Here is a 27,996-nt window from a genome sequence, read left to right as displayed (position 1 = left end):
CTATTTTCCTGAGAAATCCTTGTATGCATATAAACATTTTTTTTTTTTTTTAAATAGTATTAAAACCAGTAAATTCTAGAAAACAAGAGTCTGAAAAGTTGCGCTCTAAGGCTAGGCACGAATGGTAGACACGTCGTCCCGTGGGATCCGACGGGCAAGTCTGAGCGATCCTTTTCCTCTCGGTGTCTACAGCTGCTTCTGTAAGCTGAATGACAGGGGGAGGTGTTCGTAAGTAGCTAACCAGATGCAAGCAAGAGGCAGCATTCTAGGCTAAGGCGGTCCCAGAACACCGAGGGCGTACACTCAGACGTGGCTCCACACGCCCTGAGTGTCTCAGCTCACTTCCTCATACAACCTGACAGTTTGCTGTTCAGGCCGTGGAGGCCAGGGTTTGTTTTATGGTTTCTTTCAGATAGTTCTCACGTCATTTGTTTTGCACAAGTGTAAATGTTGGTTTGAGCCACTGTGGAGTTGAGTTTGCTATAGCAAAGAGAGGAATTCTCTAGGCCCCAGCCTTTCCAGTACCAATGCAGACAGTGGATGGAACTCAAAGGTGGTTTTTAGAAACAAGCTATGGAGGGGAGGGGGTATGTGAGGGGGTGTGAGGGAGGGTGTGGGGGTGCAGGGGAAAGGGGGTGGGGGTATAGGTGGTGGTGGTGGTACAGGGGACTGAGGGGTATGGGGGGGCAGGGTGGGGTGTGGGGGGCAGGACGGGGGTATGGGGGTACAGGTGGTAGTGGTGCAGGTGGTGGTGGTGGTGGTGCAGGGAGGTGGGGCGGGGTGCAGGGAGGTGAAGGGTGCAGGAGGCAGGGCAGGGAATCCTCAGTCGCAGTGTGCAGGGTCCCCCACATTTTCACCCTGCTGGAGACTTACCTCTCCAGGTATTCCTTGACATTATCATAACCGTAAAACTTGGCCAGATGAATGAGAATCCCAGTGGCACAGCGGCCATCTCGCTTCCGACAGTAACTGCAATTGCAGATCCCACGGCAGGGAGGACACGTCCAATCCTAGGACACAGGAGACTTGGATCGAGCCTCTCCTCAGCCACGGACTGCCCCAGAGTCCCTCAGTCAGAGTGTATGAAGGCCCAGCCAGCCAACTTCACAGGGACCCAGAAGAGTGACCACCCCATGTCAGTGAAGCAACAGGACACGTCTGTTCTAGACATGACCGTCAGATACCACGAAGCCAGAGCTTCTAAGTTCAGGGCCTGATATGAGTCACAGGTCACACATGTATGCTAGCTATGATTCTGATATGTAACTTTAATGTTAAATCACTTTATCAAAACTGTATGTCTATAAACTGGGGACAGAGTGTGTGTGTGTGTGTACACCCATGACTGCTGGGGACAGAGTGTGTGTGTGTGTACACCCATGACTGCTGGGGACAGCATGTGTGTGTGTGTACCCAGGACTGCTGGGGACAGCGTGTGTGTGTGTGTGTGTATGTGTGTACCCAGGACTGCTGGGGACAGCGTGTGTGTGTGTGTGTGTGTGTGTGTGTGTGTGTGTGTGTGTGTGTGTGTATACACCCATGACTGCTGGGGACAGCGTGTGTGTGTGTGTGTGTGTGTGTGTGTGTACACACCCATGACTGCTGGGGACAGAGTGTGTGTGTATACACCCATGACTTCTGGGGACAGCGTGTAAGTGTATACACACCCACAACTCCTGCAGAAGAGGTCATGCAGTGACCCCACAGTGGCAGTGCTCTGGCTCGAGGTCACACGCACACAATTCACAAGGTCAAGTGATGCTGGGGAGAAGAGCTCAGTAGGGAGGGTCTGACTCTAACCAGAACACGCATGTGTCCAGGTATGATGGTGAGCACTGGGCAGATGGACGAGAGGATCCTTAGGGTTCACCAGACAAGTCTAGCCTGATTTCTGAACCCTAAGCCAGTGAGAGACTCTGTGGAAGGTGCTCTTGATAATAACCTCTGAGGTCGCCCTCTGCACACAAGTGCACACACACGCAGCTATGCCACACACTTGACATTAGCAGGTTAAGAGGCACTCAACACGGTTCTGGGCAGCAGAACACGCTTAACTGTGACTTAGCCGCTGGACAGGCCAAGGCAGGTGAAACTGCTCTGCTAAAGGAAAGCAACAGGGTGGTCCCATGGAAAGAAACCCTCCATTGGCCTTTTGAAACCCCTAGGGGACCTCTTCACCCAACCTGTCAGTCATCCGGTCCTTGGTCCAGAAGGAAGCATTCCCTGCCACACACCCCCACACCCCCCACCCCCGGTCTCAGGATAGACGTAGGAGTTAGGGCAAGGGCACTGCAGCCCCAGGCTTGTAGCCCCTCATCGGCAGTTTATCACAAGTGCACACACTGCTCCTACCGGATCCAGCAGTGCCGTCCGCACATCCTCCCCGTAGCGGTTGCGCAGGCACGGCCCACAGAACTGCCCCCGCACACCACCACAGCTCTGGTTCCGACACACCGTCTTGGTATCGATGGTCTTCTGCCGGCACTGATGGCACGTGTTACCCTACGGAGAAGCCAAAGAGGTTGGAGGCAGGACTCACAGTGACGCTCCTTCAGATGATAGTACACACGCTACAGAGTTCAGGAGCCCGGCCCAGCACCCAGCAGGGTTGTGCGCAGGGACAAAACGTGTGCACGGACCTCCACTTAAGCACTTCGATTCTAAGGTCAAGGAAGCACTTTGGGGCAGATGAGGCTGAGCAAGGAACACAGGAGGGATCAACAAACAGAAGAGAGACTGGGGAAAAAAAGAAATCTGAGGAAGGGATGGCAGACCCCATAGGAGGGGTCAGGTGACTTAAGTGTGATAAGCAGTAGGCAGCTAGGGTCCGGCTCTAATACACTGCTGTGTAGGATCCGCAAGCCCTCTCTGCAGGTCATCACTCAGAAAAAGACCTGACCAGTTCATACAAACCACAGGAACACTCCAGACATGCTCTCCTAGCCAGGGGCCTACCTGTCTTCCAGGACACATGCCCCAGGGAGCTGTCTCCCATGAGCAGCACCTCTATGCTAGGGTTGGCCTGCCTCTTCCCTGACCACACAGCTTAGGGCATGCCTCCAGGGAGACAGCACAGGGACAGAAGGCTGGGTCCTTTGTTAGGTGGTGGTCTGACTTCCACCACCCGCGTGGGCGGGCTCCCAGTGAAAACCAGTCACGCACACTTTTTTGAAGCTGTCGCTCACCAGCACTTTATCGTAGACTTTATCACGCACAGTTACAGCAACGTTATCCAAGTCTTCTTCGGTGACGTTTTTCAGTGAGCGGAGAGAAGACACTCGGTGACGTCGTCTGTACCTCTGGCATTTCCCCTGGGGGCATAAAACAAAAAACCCCAGGAGAACCTGGTGTAACCATCTAGACCCTGAAATTTAGGATGAAAATCTCAAACACACTTAGAGGTTGAAAACCAACACTTGTCTGTGTGGCTGTTGACTGGGGGCCAGCCCCAACCCAAGCTCCCTCGGGAGGGCAATTCAGCACTAACTGGGGGGTGGGGGCTATAAACTTTCGGGGTGACAAGGAAGAAAACAGCCAAGCCCACATGTGGGGCAGCTCCCAAGTCTTCTCCCTCTTCCAACAGGCACTCCTGAAGGAGCCAAGGAAGAACTCTTATGTCTTCCGTAGCGCACAGCCACTAAGCTGGCGTGGCTGTGGTTGGTAACGCAATAGATCAAAGCCAGGCCCTCCCACATGCCGGGTTAGGGTTCCATCACATGCCAGGCTAGGGTTCCATCCAGGAGCCGCCCCAGTCCTCAGCCCATCTTAGACAAGGGACGCTAATGCAATGTGCAGCTTAGCCCAGGGGTCTTTTCAACACTCGCTTTCCCAGGGACGCAGTGGGAGCTCAAGTTCTCAAGTGCTGAGGTCTGCTGACTCAAGACCGCACCACAGCCAGCCCAGGCGTAGTGAAATGCTCGCATTTGGAGGCCACCTGCAATACTAGGCGATGATTTACCCCGCTAACCGTCTTCCTCCGTCGGAAGCTGCCAAGCTGTTCGGTGAGCTTGGTGGCTGAGAAGGCGAAGTTTTCCAGAGCAAACTTCTCGGGGGGCCGTGCGCTGCGGGTTGGGTTCGTGCGCCGTGTGATCTGCCCGGCTGAGAAGGCCCTTCGTGCTGCTCTCCTCTTCTGAAACCAAGGGCACAGACAGATGCACCTGGGTCCCCCCTCAAACAGAAGGCGCCCAGCGTGCCTAAGGAGCGGGACCAGTCTGAGGAATGGGGAGTTCCACTTACAGAAGACGCTGAGGACGGGGTCTGCACCGGGAAGAGATCCGGCACCGAGTTCAGTTCCGCCAACAGCTGTGCGAGCTAAGGTTCAGAAAGAAGGGGATGTCAGTCAAGGAGGCAGGTCTGAGACCAACACCTCTCACCCTCTCACATGGCTCCCAGCTACCTACTATGGCTTCCACCAATCTCAGGAGCCTCTAACAGCCCCAAGGAAGAGGCCAACACTGCTGTTCATATCGGTCACCGTCATGCCCTTCCTTACATATAGCGACAACAGAACAACACAGCGAAGACACGCTTGTCTTGGCACGTTTGGATCCCGAGTCTACCACTAACCTCACGGTATAACCTGGAGCACCTGTTACAAATCTGAAACTCACATGTCAGCATGTCCACAGAGCAGTTCCGCTAGATGGCTCTTGGAACTTCCAAGTCAACCCAACCCCGTGCTGGGCCTTGAGCACGCACCTGACCCCAGCGCCAGGACGCAGAGGATGGGGAGTCGGTGACCAGTCTAGGCTCCCTCTACCTATTCTCAAGAGTTGCTACCTCCATATATAAATCTGTTAGCATCCCCAAACAGAGGCCAAGTGCCAAGCAACAGACACCAACGTGCCAAGCAGGTGCTTCGAGCAGCATTTCCAGTTTCAGATTCGTGTAAACACCACTAGGAATGACCGAGTGTAACACAGACACAGTGGAGAGAGGCTGAGATTTCCTCCAGCCAAGCTCACCCATCTTAAAAGGAATTCACCCACAGTGGACTGTACCCTCTTAACAGGCACAGGCCTGGGTGTACAGTACATCACTACACCGTGCTTTTTAAAAGATAGCATTCAAAAAGCCGTCAAAGAGGAGAATAAAGCGATTACAACTGGCAGAATTTCTTTTAGTTCTACCAGTGTAAAACTAGAAAGAAAAGACTGACTTTCAATGATTAGGGTGAGTTACTGGCCAATACAGAAACCAAGGCATAGCTGAGTTAGAACACTGCAGGGCAGCTGTAACTGCAGGCTTTTCTCATTCCTTCAGATGATGTCTCTGAAGGAGCGGTTAACAGACAAGAGCTGCCTGCCTGCAGGCCTCTGCAACTCTCCCTGGGCTCAGTATAGCCCATCTCCTCTTTGCGTCTTTCTGCTGAGGACAGTATGGCCAGCCGCCAGCTGCTCTCCTCGCCAGCGCCTCTGCAACCCGTGAGTAGCAGCAGCCTGCCCAAACTAGAGTTAATCACGTGATAGCTGTGCTCCACAGTACACTTGCCCTCCAGAGAGCAGAACTGGAGCAGCTGTAGCTGTCGGGAGCAGCTGTAGCTGTCGGGAGCAGCTGGCAGCGGCCCCAGCCCCTGCAGGAGCTTACCATGGCCTTGTTCTCTTTGATGTTCATGGCCCTTTTCAGGAGAGCATCTGAGTTCTCTCCAAGGTGCCCGGCCTTGGAGTCGTCCTCAGACTCAGAGGGAGAGTCTTCCTGTTCCTTGGCCCATCTGCAGCTTCTCTCTCTTCCAGGATCAGCCTTACTGTCCGACATGCGTGAGCTCTTCTTATCTGGTGTCTTTGCCAGTTTCTTGGTGGGGAACTGGAAGGCGACTCGAAGACCAAAACTACTTCTTGTGGACCTGCCTCTCTCAGGTACAGCCTCCTCTTCCTCCTCGTCACTCACCACAGGACATGCTTGGTCACTGTCACTCGGTTCTGACTCCACCAGCTAAGGGACAGAGAGAGAAAACACACACAGTCTGTAACACGTACCAAGCCTAAACCAAACACCTGTGTTTAAAAACTATCCCAGGTGAGAATACAGGTCAGACAGAATCAAGTGTGGGAGGGAGCCTACACTGAGGCCTATCACAGCCTGTAGGTCCTAAGGAGGGGGGGCTTTGGGAACAGGACACTTTCCATTACTAGGAACAGATGCTCCTTAACTAGGGACCACGGGGCTACAGGACAACAGTTAAACAAGTCACTTAGAGGCAAAACCCGTCAAGTCTGGAAGATCCGAGTGTCTTGCAGGTAAAAATCTAAAGCATCTGGGGGGGAAAAAGCAGGTATCTTAAGGGGGTACACCCACGGGGGGGGGCAGGGAAGGGGGAAGCAGAGTGGGTATCTGAGCTGGTGCACCCACCAGAGGGGGGTCAGAGTGGGTGTCTGAGCTGGTGCACCCCTCTGGGGGGTGGCGGGGCAGAGCAGGTGTCTGAGCTGGTGCAGTCATCATTCAGCAAGCCAGCCAACTACAGGACGGACATGCCCTAAGTGCTGCCTGGGGAAAGGGGGGGGAGTGGGCGGGGGGAGCCACCACTGCCACGGAACGCCCTTCTCCGGGTTCTGTGTCTAAGGTCATATAGGAGCTGATGACAAGCAACAAGCATAAACTAACCTCACCTTACCAGCAAAGGAGCAGTGTATTTATTTTCAGATAAATATTCTACTTTCAGTTAGCACTAAACACATGTGCTTTTAAAAACACCTGCCTCATCATATTTCCATAAATAAGTTAAAAACATAAATTAAAAAAATTATAAAGAAAGACATAGTGCCATGCGATTCCTGGGACTGGAACTTAGTGTAGAAAAGGCACATTAGTGAAAACACTCTTAAAAGTATAAATGTAGTGGCGACTATACCTGACATTAGTTCTTGGTTCCACAAACACATCAGAGTCATGTAAAGGAAAGCAAGGTCAAAGTATACAGACAGGGCCAGCCTGGGCTATGGTGTGAAATCTTGTCCCAGAACAATCACGGTAGTGGAGACTGGAACGCTAGAGTGTGAAAATGGAATGAAAGTGCTCCTTGAGGAAGCCTTTTCACAGTGCAGGACCGAAGGGCGATTCCCCACCACTCTGCTGGGCCTGAGTCATCGTTAGTGTTAGCAAAATTCGACCAGGAGGCACGGCGGGCCTCTGCCAGTTTGCTCCATCACCCTGGTTTTTTGTTTTTGGGTTTTTTTTGGTTGTTTGTTTGGTTGGTTTTTTGTTTGTTTGTTTGTTTGTTTGTTTTTGCAAAATTAGCCTCTAGCCTAAGACTATAACTTCAGACCCAACAAGACATAGCTTGAAGGAAGGTGGTACCCTGAGACAGACTGACCACACAAAGGGCAGCTGAAGTGAACTGGGCAAGACTACGGAGGCCGCGTGAGGCATGCCCTGACCCACAGGGGCAGAGTGATGGTTTCTCTAGGACTGTGAACCAGGGCACCAGTCAGGACCAACTCTAGGGAGGCGACTTCGTATTACTTGGCTTCTACTAACTAAAGAGACAAACAGCAACAAGAAAACAAACCATCTTTCCACATGCAAAGCAACACCTCAGGGGTGAGAGTGCAGTTCACACTCAGGACCAAGAGCATCACTGCTCACACCGCTGCTGCTGTTACCTTGGGGCTACTGCGCGCGTTCAGCTCACTCTCAGCAAAGCCTTCAAAATCTTCCGTCTCTGAATCCGTATCCTCTACGAAAATCCTTCTTAGCTCTTCCGTGAAGTACTCGGAACGAAAACGCATGTTCTGCTAAATTGAAAACACACACCGAAGCAAGACACGGTGGAGCAGACATAGAAGCTGGGCGGAAGGAGGGTAAAGGCTGTGAGGGCAGGATTCCCACCCTTGTGTCAGAAGTCAACTACCTCAGCAGGGTGTGGTGGGGCACGTGCCCTGAACCCCAGCACTCGGGGGGGGGGGAGGGGAGAGACTGGTGGATCTCCACGCGTTCGAGGCCAGCTTGGTCTACAGAACTACTTCTAGGACAACCACAGCTACACAGAGAAACCACGTGGAGGCTGGGGGGGGGGGGGGCGGCACTCAATTCGCACTACCACAGGCAATATTCAGGAGAAGAACAGCGGCTATGGGGAGGCGAGGGGAGAGGTGATGCACGCCCAATGGGAGGACTTCCTACGGAGTGGGAATGCTGACAGGCAGTGAGGACAGACGCTCAATGACGTACAACACACGTAATAACACAGGCAGTGCCACTTACACCGGTAATGCTTTCTACTATGTGTCTTAACCACAACCACACACACAGCACCACACTTTCTAAACCTTACGGAAATGAAGCCCTACAAACAAGGAAATTTCTATCAGTACTGTGTCTCAATCACTTCTGTTGTGACTGTGTGTGTGTGTGTGTGTGTGTGTGTGTGTGTTTGTTGATGGCATTCAGAGTCTCCTGCCCCAGCCAGCAAGAACCAGGCTGCTGCTGGCTTTTCACAGGGAACTGCAGACTTGTAGAAAGTGGACACCTGCTTACTGCCTTTACTCCCTACAGCCCTCTGAAGCTCGCCTGTGGGGGAGCCATAGCCCTTTCAAACACAGCAGGTTTCTCTATAGGAAGTGCCGAGGCCCTGTCATCCTCACTCACTTGCTAGAGACCAGACTTGCTCCACTTCCAATGACACAAGCTTGGGGAACTGATGGACTCTGTGCCCTCCTCACCCTGGGGCTCCCCTCTGGCAAGACTGAGGGGTGAGCAGAAACAAGTTCCAATGACTTTTATTTTCTTTGGAAATACTACAAAGAAAGAAGGAAGCCAGTGTCTGGCAGAACAGGAGCGAGAAAGAGTGGAGACTCACAGGAGACCTCACACAGCTTCCTGCGTGGCTGAAAACACTGCACCAGGACTCCAGCTCCTGTCCCCAGACTCCTAAGGCAGTGACCCCTCATAACACCACATCTGGCTAACACTATTTCATTACTGACTCTTTCTGGCTTTCTTCATATGCTTCTTCAGACTCAGATATGTTTGGGAAAAACAATTATAATAGAAATATATAATAGTGGGAACCTTACAGGGCAGTGGAGAAGGCAATGCCTACAGCTAGCACTCTAAGCTTAAGAAAGTCTCCTATGAATTATTATGGCTAATTGGAATGAGTTTGCTCAGAGCTAAATTACTTCCTTCCTTTGTTGTTAGCTGTGGTACAGCTGCAAAGAAAGAAAGAAAGAAAGAAAGAAAGAAAGAAAGAAAGAAAGAAAAAGAAAGAAAGAGACAAAGGGGAAGTTTATTTAAAGAGAAACTCAAGTTCTGTTGAAGGGGAGGGGCCCAGAGTCAGCGAGCAAACAGTGGATCCCAAGTGTGTGTGGCGGGGGCGGGGGTCAGGGTTTAAATGAATAAAACTAGGCCTGGAGAGAAGGCTCAGTGCTTCAGAGCACCTGCTGGGTTTGCAGAGGGTAGAGGTCCAGTTCCCAGCACCCACACGGCAGCCTGGAGCCACCTCTCAGTCACCTCACGCAAAAGGTGCACATGCACAGGGCAGGCAAACACTCAAACCCATGAATTAAAACCACATCTAAGCCCAGCAGTGGTGGCGCCCGCCTTTAATCCCAGCACTCGGGAGGCAGAGGCAGGCGGATCGCTGTGAGTTCAAGGCCAGCCTGGTCTACAATGCGAGTCCTGGACAGCCAAGGCTACACAGAGAAACTCTGTCTCAAAACACACACACACACAACCAAAAACAACCCAAAAACCTACATCTAAAGAAAGAAAACCAGGTTGGCACAGTTGCCTGCTAAGGGAACCCACCAAGCACCCGCGTACAGGAAACATCTGGCCAGCCCCTGCAGATTTTCTGGGGCAACAGCCTCTGTGCATAAATTCAATGAATGTCCAAAAATTCTGTACAGAGCCTGAAAGAGAATGAGTCATGCCTTAAAGCACCAAGTTCCAAACTCCCACTCTTCCTGGAAATTTCTATCCTAGGAAAGGGTGATCAGTACTGACGCAATTAAAACAACTCTGCTAAGAACTGATTCCCAAGGGCTTAAGAACGGGTTCTTTGCTCGGGTGTATAAAGCCAGTATCCACTGCACGGCCTCTCTGCATGCTGGTTCACACAGCTCTTGGCTCTCAGAATGCTGCCAAGGCAATACCAAGGAACCGGTGTCTACTCTGATTAACACTGTAAGCAAAAAGAAATATCAGAAGCAACTGTTTTACTCTGAACAGTTTCACTCTGTGACATGAGGAAGGCCTGGGTGGGGGGCGGCGCCTCGGCCTGTGTTATCAGTGAAATGGGCATACTCCAACGGTACCCGCTGAACATCTGTGTGTGCCTACTACTGTGCAAGGTGCTGCATACTTAAATCAAGGTCAAAGGTCAGGGCCACGGAAGCTGGAGAGCACCCTGCAATATGATCTCCTCCTCTCAAAGGGTTGCAATCTAAGGCCCACAAGTGTCTCTGCATCAAGGCAGACATATTATTCCATCACATAGAGCAGAAGAGAACCCATCGAGGCAGAAGGGCCAGCTGACGAAGCGGGGAGCAGCTGTGCTGAGGGGGTCAGCCAGCATCTGTGCTGTGCACAGCAGGTAAAGACAGTGCCAAGGGAGGAAGAGACCGGAAAATGGTGGCCTGGACTTGGAACAGCCAACCTCACTCAGCTTTTGCACCTCCCGAGCTTCAGTTTGTAATCCACTAGCCCGAGTCGGCCGAGTAAATTCTGTATCTGCATGAAACGCAAGCGACATACTTCCGCGGCCAACCAAGGTCTGCTGGGGGTGAGTCAGCCCTGGCGCCTGGCAAGGCTGGGCTGAGGAAGTAGTTGTCACAGCAGCAAAACCATCAGCTGTCTCATCTCGTTGTCCGTCGGTGAGACAACGGCACAGGCTCTACTCTCCCTCCCTCCCCACACACAGCGGGACGGAGGTGTCTGAGTAACAGCACAGCTGTAACCCAATCTCAGCCCTTCTATTGGCCCCAACTAGAAGAGAAGAGACTTTAAAGTAAGGGCCAAGTGCTAGGGCAGCTTCACAAGGCAGAAGGGAAGGGAGGCGTGTGAGGTCCAGCTCACTAGTCACGGAGACAGGAAAGGAGAAGCGAGCAACACAACAGCTGGGGAAACGGGGACCCTAGCAGCAGGACAGGGACACTGCGCCGGGTTTTCAGCTTCCTCTGAGACAGGAGGGGAGACTACAGGCTGCACATCAAGATCACCCAAGTAATTCAGAGAAAGCAATGGTCACTGGCGTCCTTCACCTGGACAAAGCAACAGCACCTAAGACAGAAAATCCAACAGAAACTAGCCAGAAAGCTCAGGACCGTGCTAGACAAACGCAATCTTTGTGCTTGTATCCGGAACCTAGTTCATTGGTGGCAAGACACAAACAGAACTGTAAGGCCTGGCCTGCGAAACAGGGACACCAACGGAAGATAAAGTTGCGGAGGCAGTGGCACATGCCCTTGATCCCAGTGCTCAGGAGGCAGGAGCAGGCAGGATCTCTGAGGTCAAGGCCAGCCTGGGCTACTTAGAGCTCCCAGCCAGCCAGGGCTACATAGTAAGACTCTGGCTCAAAATAGGGGCGGGGTGGGTGGGGCCCACAGGACTGCAAAGGGCAGCATCGGTATTAACAAAAATGCGTAAGAATAAGTGTTCTGGCAGGCGGTGGTGGTGGCGCGTGCCTTAAATCCCAGCACTTGGAAGGCAGAGGCAGGCGAATCGCTGTGTGTTCAAGACCATCCACCCTGGTCTACAAAGAGTTCCAGGACAGCCAGGGCTACAGAGAAACCCTGTCATGAAAGGAAAAACAAAGAAAAGAAAAGAGAAAGAAAAAGGTTCTGCAGGGACTCAATCTGCTATGCTGATGTAAATCTCTTCAGAGGATTAATAAATGTAAAAATAATTTTTAAAAAACGGTACCAGTTGCAATTGATTTAACTTGATGAGATCACAAAGGAAACAAAGCTCTGGGGACAAACATCGAATTTCTTCATTTAGGGACGTTAAAGAAAAAAAAAAAAGAAGAGAAGAAAAAGATATAACAGAAGAGGTGAGGGGTGGAATAGGGTGGCGAGAGGGTCAAATGCCAAGAGAAGAGTTGAGAAAGGCCTGGAGAAGCCCTGGAAGCACAGGTCCCGCTCCCGAGTAACAGGGCAGGACTCCTCACAGGCGGCACTGCCTGACTCTGCCCCTGGACTGGCCTACTGGAAGCAAGGTGCGTTTAATTTACAGCCTGTCCCTGGAGGGACAAGAAGATCCTTGCGTGTCCAATGAACTTGGAAGGAGACGTTATGGAGGTTAGTAATCTGACTGGACGCTGCAGTGCCAGGTACAACATAAAGCTCCGGGAATCTGCGTAACTTATGCTGCTGTTTCATGCAAAGTTAAGTAAATAATTCTCTCCCCGGGCTCTGAAAAAGTGGGTGACAGCCTTGTGCAGGCCACCGCATGGTACGGGTCTCACACAGTCACACAGTGCCCTGAGCTGTGTGGGGGCCTCCCCCTGCCAGCTGTGTGAGGGGACTGAGTACAGCCTCGTCACAGGCTAGGGGAAGGAGGAGTGCAGGGAGGAGAGTGGATCTATTCATTTGAAGTCCCTTCGCTTACAAACTGCCCATGCCCAGGACAAGCACGCACAGAGGCCTCCCACCTATTTCTGGAAAAGTGACGGTAAAATTGTGAAACACGGTAGCCAACAACTCACCGCGCATGACCAACTTTATGGGCCCCTGAATCCTGTTGTAGGATTCCAGAGGGCCACACCTGCCTTGGAAAGAAAGACTCATACCTGTTTCTCCAACTCCAGCGAGTCCAGACTACCACAGCTCTCGGATAGGTTTTCCATGGGAACATCTTCCTGGAAACCCACAAACTCTTCATCGTCACTGGGAGCATTAAAGATGTCAGCTACTTCTTTGGGGATCTGTTTTGAATTCAGAAGAGAAGAATAAACTGAGGCTGCTGGGTAGTAGCACTTTCCTTCCTTATCACGGCTTCCCTCAAGACCCCAGAACCCCGAGCAACATGTTTCAGCTGACACCCCATGGTGGAAAAAGGGCAGAGATACCACATTTATTCCAGTTCTAGGTGTATGATATGTACTGTTCCTTCCAGGCTCCTTTTGGGCTCTTGACCAAAAGGCTTTAGTGTCTAAGAAGCACCTTTCTCCTGGTGGCAAGTCACCATGTAAGGTTCTAGTCAGTAAGCTCTCGGCTCAATTATCACCTACTGTTCTTTATTTTTGGTTATCCTATGTGAGTCAGAGATGAGTGTTTACACGCCCAAACAAGTGGCTTTCCTTTTCCTATACTTGAGGTCAGTTAAAGCAGCTGTGGAATTAACTCCCAGAGAACTTATATGCTATTAGAGACAGTCACCCAAGAGACCACGTCTGTTCAGGCTAAGAAATGCACATCTGCTGGGATATACGCTTCCTCGTGACCTGTTTTCTCCCACAGGTTTATTAAAGACCAACAAAACAAAACCAGCACCCACGGCCTTGTCTGAAATCACTGCCTGCACATTTACTCTTTCTGTTTCTCAAGAAAAATCGGGTTAAATTTTGCTGCCCTTTGACTGTCTCTCCTCAGAAAGGAGTCCTAACCTAATCTGTGTGCACCCACAGTGCTTAAGGACAGGACCAGGGTCAGAAAGACAAGCGTCTTATTTTTGTTCATTTGTGCTCCCCAGATGCTTTATAAATTAAAGCCATATACGTACCCACGGCACGAAAAGAGAAGTCAAAACGTCAAACACAAGTTATCTGGGCAAAGGAGGGAGACCTCACGTTCCTCATAACACAGCTCATTAATCAGTATTTACCACCCTTGTCTCTCTAGACACCTTCTGTGCCTCAGGCACCGGAGCACGCACAAGCCGAAGTCCACAGAACACCACTGCAGCACAGGCCTGACCTCAGCTCCACACACACTGCAGCAGCACAGGGCCTGACCTCAGCTCCACACACACTGCAGCAGCACAGGCCTGACCTCAGCTTCACACACTGCAGCAGCACAGGCCTGACCTCAGCTTCACACACTGCAGCACAGGGCCTGACCTCAGCTCCACACACTGCAGCACAGGGCCTGACCTCAGCTTCACACACTGCAGCACAGGCCTGACCTCAGCTTCACACACTGCAGCACAGGGCCTGACCTCAGCTTCACACACTGCAGCACAGGCCTGACCTCAGCTCCACACACTGCAGCACAGGGCCTGACCTCAGCTCCACACACTGCAGCACAGGCCTGACCTCAGCTCCACACACTGCAGCAGCACAGGGCCTGACCTTAGCTCCACACACACTGCAGCACAGGCCTGACCTCAGCTTCACATACTGCAGCAGCACAGGGCCTGACCTCAGCTCCACACACTGCAGCACAGGCCTGACCTCAGCTCCACACACAACCTCACAGAGATCCACCCGCCTCTGCCCGGAGTGCCGGGATAAACCCAACGCAGACGCAGCAAGGGGGAGAAAGAGAAGCTCCCTAAATTTCTAAAACTTCTGGCTGGGTGAAATTATTAAGATGGAATCAAAAGCGCAATAAAGTTGTTACGTGTTCATGCGGTGTGTTCGCAGGGCAATTTACCCCAGGCAAAGTGCTCCACCCCCAACGGCTTCAGGAAGTTCCTGAAACTGACAGACTACACTAGGCCCAGCTGCTAACAATCTCACATTAGCTGAACAGACTGGGAAGAGATACCCTAAGGCCAGCTCCACCTGGAAAGGTTCAGACCTGGCATGATGCCCACAAGAGGTGGAGACTGAGGCACTTGGAAAGGACCCTCTCCAAGCCGAGGAGCAGCCCTCAGGCTACGCAGCACGCTCCAGCTTTCATGTGCTGCTGTGAGGTTCTGCCAATGCAGCTGTCTGGTAATTTTTTTTTTTTCCTTTTGGTTCTGTAAGTTACCCCTCGCCCACATTTTGGTAAGTTAACCCAACCAAACTCGTTGGTTCACTAATTGAACTTCATGATTCCCTGTCCGGGGTAAGTAGAAGTTTGCTCACATCTCTGTCTGACAAAACAATCCAAAAATCTAGGTTAATGAAAGGCATGAATATACAAACGCAAGCAGCACAATGAACTCCACACAGAATTCATCCGTTCTCACTGTTTCCTTGTAGGGTGAGGGGCTGACCCCAGGACCTTCACCTGACAGGTTTATGCTCCACCACTGAGCTACACACCCAGCCTCAACAAGGGCGAACGGAGAAACACAAGCAGAGACGCGGCACAGTGCTGAAAGCTCACGACGAAGAAACTTAACTAGAATAGTGACTTGTCACACACACGGTGCATTCAGACATCGGAAGCCTTGTGACAGGAAGGCAGCACAATGCTTTGTGTACAACACGCTGCAGGCAAAACCCTGTCCGAACAAAAATGCTGTGTCTGGGGGAAACTGTCCCTCAAAAATGAAAGGAAATTAAGATATATTTTCAGATAACAAATTCGAATTCGCTTGTTGTCTCTAGTGGTAGCGACCAGAACTCACTAAAGAGCAAATCTTCCAGCCTGAAGTGAAAGTGAGAGTGACTCAGAGTCATGCAAAACCACACAGCGCTCAAGGGAAGAGCAAAACATATGTATATTATCATTATGCATCACTGTGACCTGCTTCTAACTCTAGCGTACTAACTGTAGAATTAGGAAACTTGCTAGTCTACAGTAAAGATGCCATTTATAACATCAATAACATAAAGCCGGAGGATGAAAATTCACTGGGCAGTTTTTATGAATGATGTCAAGTTATTATTGAATGATTACAATATAGGATGTTATCTACAGTGGCCAGGACCACAGAAAGCACCGGCAGAAAGCACCGGCAATGTGCAGCTAGAGTAAAATGGGTACCACAGAGAAATCAACACACACAGAGGCCGTAAGGAAGGAGACACGCAAAGGCTGTAGGGAGCCAAGAACGCTGATGCACACCTACAACCCAGCACGCTCGAGGCTGTGCAGGGTCAGCCTGGGCTACATCGTGAGACCTACCATCGCAAGGAGGAGAGCGCTGTAAGACACACAGAAAGCACAAATGAAAGACACGCGGGGCCTGACAGCATGTCTACAATCTCAGCTAAGGCAGGAAGACCTCAAGTCCAAGCACTGCCTCACTCGCCAGTAAGTTTGTGGCCAGCCTGGGCTACTTAACAAGGCCCTTTCTCAACAACAACAGCAACAACAACAACAAAAGGTGGTGGTGATGAACAGCAGAGCCCTGCGCCGCCCGTATGCCCTGGGCCTGAGTTTGAGCGCCAGCTCTGTCTGCAACACGCCCATTGTTTTGTTTGGGTTTCTTTTAGAGCAATAATACAACTAGATGCTAATTAGAAGAGACAGCGCATCAGATCTAAAGATGCAAGCATGTTGAAAGTGAAAGACAGAAAAGGTTATTAAGTGCAAAGGAGGGGGGGTAGATACAATCAGACAACACAGATAATACACAAAGCTGAGACAGTGTGAGCAAGACACTCAGCTCACCCAGACAACGTGAACAATTTTCAATATACGCTCCCAAGACAGGACACAAACTCTGACGCTAAAGAGAGGAAAGAAAGGCTCCCTAGTAACAGACCCAGATGTCGACATCAACACCTCACTTTCAGCAAGGACGGAGCAGCGAGGAGCCCAGAAATAAGAGGCCTGACAACAATAAACCAAAAGACACAGAGACACTCAACTCAACAGAGTAAGTGCTTTTCTCAAGGGTACACATAAAATCACGCAGCATCCAGGCCAGACCACATGCTAGACTATACAGTAAATGTGACACATTTTAAATACTAACACCATACAAACTGTCTTTTCTGATCGGTAGAGGTCAAGTGGGACTCAGAAGCCACAGGAAAGTGGGCAAGTTCCCAGGTATACAGAAGTCAAGCATTCTCCCAAGCAGCTAATGAGGCAGAGAAGAAATCACAGGAGAAATGAAAAACAAACAAAACAAAACAAAAACCAAGCTCAATATCCCAATCTCAAAATCCGAAACTTGAAATGTTTCAAAATATGACCTTTGTTGAGTGCCCCATGGTGCCACAAATGAAAAATTACAGAACAGTTTCATGAACAAACAAAATTATTTAAAACTTTGTAGAAAATTACATTTAGCCTGTATGTAGAAGGCACACACAAAACACTTTAGTTTGTATTCTGTCTGACTCCACTTTCAGGCCAAAATATCTTATTGTGTATGAGCAAATAAACACTCATGAAATAATTGCTTCTGGCCCCCAGCAGTGTGGATAAGCAATACTCAACCTGGGCCTTGAAACAAACACACCCAATCTGTGCAGTATAGCTAATGCTGTGCTGTCAGGACAGGCGCAGCTGTAAATGCACCGGTTAATAGGAAGACCATTAACTTCATACATTAAGGAACCAGAAAAGGCCAACAGAAGGAACTACTAAAGGTTACAGCCGTGACGATAAAAATCACAACAGAGAATAAGTGACAAAACAAAGTTGGCTTTTCAAAATACTAACAAAACCAGCGAGCCTTCTGGTGCACTGAAGACAGGGAACTCTCCAAGCACTAAAACCAGAAAAGAAAAGTAAGGATATTATCATTACGTTTACGGAGGCTTTAAAAACAAAGGATTTAGAAGACCCACAGGTGATTACACACCAAACCCTGGGCTCACAGAGATCAAACGAATACCTTTCTGTATGGCCTACCAGGACTGAGTTCTGAAGAGAAGATCTGAACAGACCCAAGGGAGGAGGGACCTCAACCGGTGACCAAGACTTTCCCCAGGAGTAACGTCAGGAATTGACATTTCAGCAGTGAATTCTGCAAAACACGTCATAACCAACACCGGCCTGCAAACTCTCCCAGGGAAACCGAGGAGAAAAGGGCACCCCTAACTCCCAGGAGGCCGCTACCTGATACCAAAGGCGGACAGGCTGCTCCAAAGCAGTACCCTCATGGGGCAAACGCCAGCACGCCGGCTGAATCGGCAGCACAGCAAAACGATGCACACGTGAGCAAGCCACAACCGGAAATGACGTAACACCTGATGTTCAAATGCACCATACTGAAGTCAAGTGGGAAGAGGCCATTACACAGCTAATGCAAAAAGCCTCATTAGGGAGAAAAACAAAGTCACCAACAACAGAGGGGAGCTGCGCCCACACGTTACAACCCACAGTGGCATTCCTCCCAATCGGGAATGACCTAGGCACGTCTCCTTTTCACCTCTTCAGCACCGTCCTGAAAATTAATGAGCAATCGGGCAAGGAAAAAGGATGAGTAAAGGGCCTCTGGGCTGGAGGGGAAGAAGTAAGACACATCTGTTAGGACATAACGCGCCTGTGGTGTGGAGGGTCCCGGCGGGGCGCTCCACAGAAGAGCAGGCAGCACCAGTCGGTGCACTCAGTACCGTTCCAGGACATAAAGTCAAAGAGTGATTAACACCGCGGCACTTCTGCGGCTGACAAGGAAATCGCCCAACAATCCCATGTACAGGACATGAAAACAGACTTAAGCAACGAGGCAGAAGTCTTTATGTACACCCCAACTACAAAGCGTATTTGAAGACTTAGGGAGGCGCAGGAAATCACATCCCCCTCAGATGCCTGTACTGGTCAAAGCTGCCTATAGGGTTCATACACGTGCTGTCAAAGTCTCGGCAAAATTTCTGGCAAAAACAGAAAAGCTCCATTTACGAGGTCATTGTGGAATCTGGGGGGACTTTAACTGTCAGCAAGGCTTAGACTTGGAAGAACTCACACCCCCCCCACCCCCCCCCCCCGCTTCCTGACATCAGCCCACCCTGCCACGTTCCAGGAACCCAGCAGATGGCACTGGCATGGGCTGCCACCAACGAGTGGGAAATTTAGACCATCTGCCACTCAAAGGCACAGGACACTACCAGAAAGGACATCTCCCTATGGCGCCCCTACACAAGACAGAATGCAACCACCTACAAAAGGTAATTCAACATAGATTTAAATGTGAGAGCTACCTCTGTCTGCGAGGCTCTTAGAAGAAAGCAGGGGGACACGATGCAGTGCACTAGACTTCACCAAAATGAAAGGTTCTTATCTGTTGTTTGGTGCTGAGGACTGAACCCATGGCCTGCACCATGGCTGAAACTCTACAGCTGACCTGTATGAAAATGTCTGTGCTCGCTTTGGCAGCATAAATACTAAAAACAAGTAACTTTTTCTTTTTATGAAGGACCCTGCCGAAACAGTCTAAAGGCAGCCTACGGAACATGTAACACCACAGAGCACGTAACACCAAGGAGAACTCAGTGACTACAGAAACGTCAACCAAGAAACGGGCAAAGGACTTAGAGAGGCACTCCTACAGAGACGCACAGAGATGGCCAAGGACCGGAGCCTCTAACCCCAGCACTCAGGAGGCAGGGGCAGGCAGTCTGGGCTTGAGGCCGGTCTGGTCTGTGTGAGTTTCAGGCCAGTGCTATATAGGGAGAGCCTGCCTCAAAAAAGGAATGAAATTCTGACATGCGCGCTTCCACGTGCATGAACATATTAAACATCGCTGCACCAAGTGAAACAGTGCAGTCACAACAGGAAAATACTGAATGGTCCTAGTGCCCTCTGCACCTACAACAGTCAAGTATCAGAGAGGACAGAAGCAAGGTGCCGGGAGAAAGGCAGTGGGGCTACAAAGCTTGAGTGTAGAACACCAGGAAGTTCAGGTGAGAGCTGACAGTTTAAAACAGTATGAATGTTCTTAACTATGTGCTTAAAATGGTTAAATGTGGGCTGGGGAGATGGCTCGGTCAGTGGAACACCGGCCATGATGGTGAGGACCTGAGTCCAGATGCTCAGCGTCCCGGACAAAAAGCTAGGTGTTGGGGAGGCAGAGGCAGGAGGATGCTCAGGGCTTCCTGGGCAACCCACCTAGTGACCTTGGTGAGAGACTGTCTCAAAAACTAGGGTAGAGAATGACTGAGCACACCTGATTTTAACTTTTAGCCTCTACACTCAAGCACACAGACATGAACATCCATACACGCACGCACGCATGCGCCCCTGGTGCACACCTGTAAGCTCCAGCACTTCGAGTGTTGAGTGTTCAAAGCCAGCCTGGGCTACGGTGAGTTCCAGGCCAGCATGAGCTACACAGCAAGAGCCTGTCTTGAAAAAAACAGGCTGGCCAGGAGGTGGTGGCTCCCGCCTGTAATCCCAGCACTTGGGAGGCAGAGGCAGGCGGATCCGTGAGTTTGAGGCCAGCCTGGTCTACAGAGTATGTTCCAGGACATTCAAAGCTATACAGGGAAACCTTGTCTCGAAAAACAAACAAACAAACAAACAAGGAAAAACAAAAGAAAGAAAGAACAGGGTGAAGAAAGAGCTTATTATATAGCTCTGTATACTTTACCACTTTAATAAGATTTTTTGTTTGTTTTTGTTTTTTTTTTTAGGGGAAGGCATGTCAGGGGACAGTTCACACAGGTGTCTGTACAGGCTCTGAAGACCTATTTAACAGCAACCTGAAGCCAGTGAGCTGGAATTTTGGCAGATAACCTAGGACTCAAGTTCACTTCCTCTGCCAGGGACACCAGCAGACAGGCAACAGGAAGCCTATCAGTAGACTGTAGGAGGCGGATTACCGCCCCCGGCAGGCTGTTTTCTGTGGCTTCACTAAGCTGCTAGTGATATCTGAACAGAGAAAATGACCAGTCTCTGGGAAGCACTCCAGCAGGTTAGCAGACTTAGCCTGAACTCCACTCAGTAACGGAGCAGTCGCACCCCTGCTACCAACATACCCACCAAAAAGGAAAGGCGTGCACGTGCTGCTCTCCCAGGCCGTGCTGACCCTCGGTCACTCAAATGCCAGCCACAGAGGGAACTGTGAGACCGTCAAACACCTCACAGAAGCTTACAATGAAAATGCTTTCTCATTCACGGTCCGCACTACCGTCAGCCAGCCAGAGCTCTGTCCCAGGCCCCCTCTCACACCTGACTGCACTGTGCAATGCTGGCGGGTGCCAGGGCAGAGGGGCGAGGCTCCATGATCATGGGATGGCGTTTAAAGACTCCCACTTGAGGGGCACACAATGCTTCGTCTCACAGTTCGCGCCGTTTGCCTGCTTCAAGGAGCCAGCGAAGCAAAGTCCCATCCACCCTGAAGGTAGTGGAGTCGAGGCCTGGTGCCCGGAAGTGGACGGCGGGCATGCTGGGGACAGAAGGCACTACACACCCAGTAAGCTACTCGAGTGTTAGCAGTCCCGGCATGACCTGTCCTGCCTGCAGCCAGCACCTCTTTACCAAGCTGTGCTGAGAAGGGAACAGTCCAGGGGGGCCGCATGAGAATCCTGAGGGCTCACATGAGAACTCCAAGAAAACAAGAGTCCACGGTCTCAGTTCTTGACAACACGCTCTATGGGAAAGCATGGTTGGGGGGGGCGGTGCTCATGACTGAACACCTTACTCGTGGGATTCCTCCTAACTCTCCGAGCATAAACCGTCCGATGCTCCGGCTAAAGCTGGCTACTGTGTGAGGCCAACTAAAGCAGTAAACAAGGTCGTATGTGTCAGCGTGAGGGACCATCTTCACACGGTGTTGATGTGGTCCATACATGGAGATTAATTCTAGAAGTCCCAGAGGGAGGTGCCATCCTGTGTCTGGGATCAGGCCCCAAACCCACTGCTGTCTACACACTTGCCAGATGCAGACGGTCTATGAAGGAGTCACAGTGAGCCGGGCAGGGAGAAACACGGGCCAGCTCTTCAAACCGCCGGGCACAGAAAGCTATTCCACAGGGTGCCCACGGCGCACTCGTGCCCTCCAAAGACCAACGCCACTAAACGAAATGAGCCTCTGTCATCTCCAGAGTACCCACGCAGGCAGCTGACTCCACTAGGCTCTTGTCATTGTGCCCAAATGAATGGTTCACCCCCTTAAAAAAACGCTAACAGCAACCCCTTAGTTCAGGGAACAGTCACTAGGACAGAGGCTGCGCTTGCTAAGTGCCTGCAGCAGGTAGTGTAGGGAGCCAGTCCAGAGTCAGATGAAGCGTTCTGCCTGCAGGGAGTGGGTCTTGTGCAAGCTCAGCCAATGCTGGATGGGGCCCCAGGGCTTCTAACCACCTTGCTTTAAAACACCACCGCCACCATCAGTTGCTAGGGGTGAAAAAGAGAATAAACAATATTATTAAGTAGGACATGGTGGCACACGCCTTTAATCCCAGCACTTGGGAGGCAGAGGAGTTCTAGGTCAGCCTGGTCTACAAAGCAAGTCTAAGACTGCCAAAACTACACAGAGAAAACCTGTTTCAAACAAACAAACAAACAAACAATATTGTTAAACACACATTATTTCTTAGCTCTCCCTTTTAAACTAAAATAAGAACACTAGACATCTTGCATTAGAAATTCTTAGGGATTTCAGTATCAGGAAAAGTCTGGTCTCCTCTCTGATTCATGTCCTTTGGGTTGAGAAGTTTCCAGTAAAAGCTAAGTGTGAGAAAAGGGGATGGATTAGAGCTACCTTTCCTGTCCTTTCCTTTTCCTCAGAAGTGGGGTGTTTTAGAGAAGCATTAGGGGCCCTCCTGGCCCAGTTTCTCCGCGTCTAGGATGACAGGCAGTCCACAGTGCCGTGTCCCAGCTGAGATAACCTTCCTAGTCCAGGGTGATTGCAAACAACATCAGAACTTTACACTTGGTAATTCCATAATCTCATTTAGAATTAAAACACACACACACTGGAATAAACTACAAAATACACAAAGGTTTGAAAGCTAAACCCGGAGGATTATGAGACAGCTCCACCATGAGGGCGGCATGACCTGGCCCCCACATGAGTTCAACAGAGAAACCTCAAATTGTTAGGAATACGCACACAGCCGTTCACTCTACTTAGCCCTCGGCCACCTTTTCCATTTCAATTTGACAAACATTCAACACCTGTTTTGTGCCAGCTCCTCCACCACCAGCTTAATAACCAACATTTCACTGGCCACATGACAGGGGCTGTGGGGTCGCCAGGCACTGCCCTGGAGATAACTTTGGGGCCCTCACAACAGTGGCCAAGGGGTCTCCTGCAGGGGCTGAAACTGCTTCAAGATTTCGGCCAAGAAACCCGCCATGCAAGGTGCTCTCCAGGCTCTGCTACACCCAGCTGCAGGTAGGACAAGCTGACTGAGGACTGAGCTGCCTCTTAGGATGGCCTGAGGAAATCATTCCTGGGGTGAACTGATAAAACTGGCAGGGCCCACAGCTCCAGGAACTGCACCCCCACACCAGGAAGCCCCAGCGGGCCCAACGGCAGGCCTCAGGGAGTCTATGGCTATTGATATGAAACAACTAACAAACCAAAACTGGATACGGTTATCTCCTCATCTTGGTGACGCTTTACAGGCCACGCCCACTCGCTTCAGGCAACACAGGACCATCTGATTCTCAATCTCTTAGAAACCTCTTTATGACAAGCAAGCTTTTACGTTTGTCATTCAGATGTCCAACTTCAGTGAAAATACATCTTTAGGAAAGCTGTTAAGGAAGACTGTTCCTGAAAGGAGCAACATCTGGATCACCCAGCACAGACTTCCTCTCGCAGCACTGTGGTCTACCTGCCCGTGTGTATATGTGTGTATGTGTTTGCCTCTGTGTGTACACGTGTGTTTGCCTGTGTGTGTGTGCGCGCCTGTGTGTGTGCATGTGTTTGTGTGTGTGTGCATGTGTTTGTGTGTGTGTTTGCATGTGTATGTATGTGTTTGCCTCTGTGTGTGCACATTTGTTTGCCTCTGTGTGTGCGTTTGCCTGTGTGTGTGCACACACACACACTGGGGAGATGGTCTTCAGGGTAGACCAGACGGTAAAAAAGATGAACTCTCTAAAACAACCAACCACTTTCCCCCAGATTCCACATGTTACTTAAATTCCGGATAGCATGAGTCACCACAATAACACAGATTTCGTGAGCCCTAGAGCTATGTTCAACAAGAACTGCTTTCCCTCAGCAAACAGGACAACCAGGTACGCCTGCACCAGAAAAGCCAGGTGCCAAAGGTTCCCACAGACTGTGAATCAGGCACATCCCCCTGAGGTAGTCAATGCTTTTAGCACAGTATTAAATAAGACCCCAGCACAAGCCTCAAGGCACACACTGTGCCTATTCTGAAACATGAATCGCAAAGTTTCTTTAACAAATATTTTTGTCAGCGGAAAATATGTAAAATACACATGTAATTCACGGAACATACGGACATCCAGCATGAAACCAAAAGCCCTTGGGGCTCCTCAAAAAACACAGGACTGAAGAAAGCATGGTTAAGAGCAACCAGCCCAGCAAGGCTTGTCCTGAAGGGAACAGCACAGTAGGGAACTCCAGAACATGAGGCCCAGAGAGGAGGGCGGCACAGACACTGTCGTCATGTTCTCTGCTGTTACTATGTTACCTACACCATTGTCCCCATGCAAAAGCTGTGTGGATCTTATATTTCCAAAATTGACTTTTATAAAATATAATCTGGTGAGACCTCCCCAATCCCCTGTGCCACACCCCCCCCCCCCCCCCCCCCCGCCAACAAAAAACAACAGAGAGGCGCTCACCCCGTCAGAGCTCACTCATGCCAGGTCCCTAACAAAACCAAGCTGGTCTGGTTGAGGAGTGACAGAACCGTGGCAGCCCCTAGTAGCCACGTACATGTTGTTGGAGCACCCCTGTGTCCTCAGCCCATGTTGTAGTGTTCCGTTTGCCATCCTTGACCAGGGATAAGCAAAGATGCCTGGCCTCCCGTCAGTGTACACTCACGCCGACTCCGGCAGCAACGGCCAGACGGTGATGGCGGTTCTGCAGACACATGCCCAGCCAGTGGCCTTGGGCAAAGCAGCGGATTCAATCTTATCTTTATTACGAGATAACACAATCCACTACACAGAACCACAGGGAGAATTAATCTCCAAACTTCGGGGACCTAGCACAGTACGGCTCAGAGAAGAAAGTGACAGTGTCCATGCCCTGAGGGGGAGAATGAGGTGGCCCCCCTGAACTGCGGTGACCTCAGGAAGTGGCCCACAGGACTCTGTGGTGCAGAAGGTGGGGAAAACAGGACAATATAAACATGACAAGTGGCCTGGCAACTATGAAGACAGGCGGGGAAGAACAAACTATGTATTCCAGCCACAACGCCAAGTCTTCACAGCGAGCGGCACGGCTTGCATGTGTGGTGTTAGCATTTACTACCATGTAGGATCTTTCCTGAGCACTAACCGAAGCTGTTGACTAAGTATGGCTCTCCTCCATCCAGCTTTAAGCATTCCTAGCCACTACTTTTTTTAATATAAAGAACAGGAAATTTTTAAAAATCCTATTAATTCTTATCAGTCCCCCAATAAAAGCTAAAATCTAGACATTGGAAACAAACCCCCAGATGCTGGGGAGTGAAGACTAGCTCCGAAGCTCTACCTCCCGCACTGTAGCACGTGGGGATTGCTCAGCTCAAACCACTGTGCAGCACTTCTCAGTAATGCACTATGACATAGATGAACTGACTTTAACTGGAATTGTCTCCTGGTTTTCTCTGCCATCACCAAATCAAACCCCTGTGACTTCTGAGAATTCAGCCCCTCGGTGCATGGGTCAGGCTTCTGCAAAACCCCTGTGACTTCTGAGAATTCAGCCCCTCGGTGCATGGGTCAGGCTTCTGCAAAACACCGAGCAGCTGGCCTTGTAAATACAGGAACATTCCAGGACAGTCAGGGTACCGAGAGACCCTGCCTCAAAAAACTGTAAGAGTAAAACAAAACAAAACAGGACTATTAAGTAGACTCTCCTCGGGGGAGGGATGCAAGTCACTGTTGGGGCATTGAGTTCAGCCCACGGTGGCACAAAAGCAGTGACTTTAAAGTGACCTGGGATGCACTCGGGTGTCTCTCTGGCTCAGGCACTGCTCAGAACCCCGTGCTGCTTTTCTGTGAGCGTCTTGGGAGTGCTGTGCTTTCCCAAGGGTGGGAGTTATGTTTAGGGCATGTGTGAGATTAGAGCTGCTGCCTGCACACACCCTTGTGGGTGTGTAGTCACGATCCGGCTGAGGATGGAAAGCCTGTGCCAGGAATGGTCAGGAAGCGATCCCACCTGCACTGCCCAGCCCACAGAACTCAGCCCACTTCGGTGAAGCCAACTGTAAGCTACTCACTTTTACATTATGATGAGCAGGAACACTTCCAGAAGAAAAAAACATTACCTTAATTTGTGCTACCAATTAGGAAGTCCTTACTAAAAGGGGGCTTGGGGGGAGAGAGACGGAGGAGGAAGCAAGCAGTCATCTTACATACAGCCATTTGCCCTAACTGGTGTATAATGGGTAGGAACACCCCCCCCACCCCACCCCACCCCCACACACAGTAAACAGTTTACTATTTCAGAACTACCAAAAATCAGCCTCATTTTTAAGAATAAAAAATGTCCACTTCCACCTATATACCCTTTGGGACATCCTGAGTTTTCAAAGATCCTGAATACAACAACCAAAGTTGCAAAGAACTCTCCAGTAAAATGACAGGTTTTAGAAATATGTTACATTTTCCGAGGAAATTCCCAAGCTCATCTCTCTTTCCACCGGGCTGGCTGGAGCTGTGGTCAGCTTGCACACTCCGCCTTCAGAACGCAGGAGGCCCAGAGTTCTGTTCCCAGCACATCATAAACCAGTCCAGGAACCTCAAGAATCCTAGCACTCCGGAAGCGGAGGCGGGAACAAGGTAACCTGCTCCGTAGCAGTTGGGAGATCACTCTGGGATGAAGGAGAAGTCTTGAAAAACAAAGTAACTCTTTCCAAAGACATTTTGTTATGCCCTGGAGAATCACAGGCGACCAATATGTTCAAAGGCCATGTACAAAAACAAAAGGAACTCCTAAGCCTGAGTTTGGCTCGGTAGTTTTTCTGTTATTATCTCTCTTCACTGGAGAAACCTTTTAAAACACTTTCTCACAAACGTCCACTTTCAGAAAAGACATTCTGCGGTCACTACTAACTGGACAAAGCGGCCGCAGGTAGCTAGCCAGCTGGCTAGCTCTTTAATTGGCCAGCACACAGCTACGGCAGGCCAGGTCTGGCAAAGTCTGCTCCTCCAAGGCTCAGAGCCCAGGCAGACAACAGGGGTGAACCCCAGTTGGAGGTGTGGTCAGAAGTGGATCAAGAAAGGCAGCTCTCATGTAAGACATGCCGCACTCTTTGTTCATTTTAAAAACTGCTTTGTTTGCCACTATATAAAAAGGTGTGTGTCCACTTAGGTGTCTTGTGGTGGTTATCGCTTTTTATAGGGAGCTATTTTAAGGTAGAGAAAAACCCGGAAACTGTAAACTAACAGAAATCACAACCCCACCGCTTAATGACCCCTTTGGAAGGCTTAATCTCAAGTGTTAGTAAAGTTTCAAAATCTAGTTTGAGCTTTGCGTTAAGACTTGCAATCTCGAAGTTGTTAACTTGGCCTAAAGACGTTACCAATTGCCCCAAGTGGTAAATTCCTTGAAAACAATCTATGAAAGTTCTAGAACGAACACCACAGCAACTCTTTTAAACTCCTATTACCAAGATTGGGATAGTGTGACTCTCGTCTTTTTTTTTTTTTTTTTTTTTTTTAACTATTTTTCTTAATCTTCCTGATCTCCACAGGCCAGTTCCGGTGAGAAAGGTGGAGGGATTGCTAGCTGCCATCCCGCGCGCCCCTCCCCCCAAGTCTCTGAGCAATGTGCGCCGAGACACCCCAATCCACCCACCCCCACCCACCCACGCCCGCCCGCAGCTCCAAAACTGGCATCCCTTCCTGGGTTCCGGGCTGCATAGGGCAGACTCCAGAACCGGGGTAGTACGGCGGGGAGCCACGCGCACACCTGCAGGACATAAGTTCTCAGCACCGGAGCCTTCCGCATGGACAGACAGTCCCGCGCCAGGAGCCGCGCAGGGCAGGGCTGGCGTGCAGAAAGCAGCCGAGGGACGGCGTGGGGAGCCCGGGGGGCGGGGGAGAGGGGAAACCCTCACCTGGGGGCGCGTGGCCAGCTCCATCTTCCCGGCAGGGCTCAGCCTGCGCCCTGCACGCGGCCACCCGGGCTGGCGCGGCCCCGAGCACGCAGCGC

The 27,996-nt window shown here is 50.5% G+C and overlaps 1 protein-coding gene across 1 annotated transcript; it reads right to left on the bottom strand.

Annotated features, from left to right (window-relative positions):
* Positions 1-186: 186 nt before the first annotated feature.
* On the bottom strand, positions 187-27,996 carry Cdca7l (cell division cycle associated 7 like). The gene is made up of 10 exons (XM_051153600.1): positions 27,902-27,996; positions 12,728-12,862; positions 7,593-7,730; positions 5,587-5,931; positions 4,237-4,311; positions 3,959-4,129; positions 3,186-3,311; positions 2,353-2,502; positions 874-1,010; positions 187-205 (listed from the first exon to the last, which is right to left on the bottom strand). The coding sequence occupies exons 1-10, from the start codon at positions 27,923-27,925 to the stop codon at positions 187-189; spliced, it is 1,320 nt and encodes a 439-aa protein (XP_051009557.1). The 5' UTR covers positions 27,926-27,996.

The sequence above is a fragment of the Acomys russatus genome, chromosome 1, assembly GCF_903995435.1.
Source record: "Acomys russatus chromosome 1, mAcoRus1.1, whole genome shotgun sequence".
NCBI classification, from domain to species: domain Eukaryota; kingdom Metazoa; phylum Chordata; class Mammalia; order Rodentia; family Muridae; genus Acomys; species Acomys russatus.
This window is presented reverse-complemented; position numbering and strand designations above follow the sequence as displayed.

Coding starts and splice junctions, on each gene's coding strand:
- Cdca7l (XM_051153600.1), bottom strand. CDS start 27,925: ATGGAGCTGGCCACGCGCCCCCAG. Junction 4,130..4,236: donor CCCCGTCCTCAGCGTCTTCT/GTAAGTGGAACT, acceptor CCTTGGTTTCAG/AAGAGGAGAGCAGCACGAAG. Junction 3,312..3,958: donor GGAGGAAGACGGTTAGCGGG/GTAAATCATCGC, acceptor TTATGCCCCCAG/GGGAAATGCCAGAGGTACAG.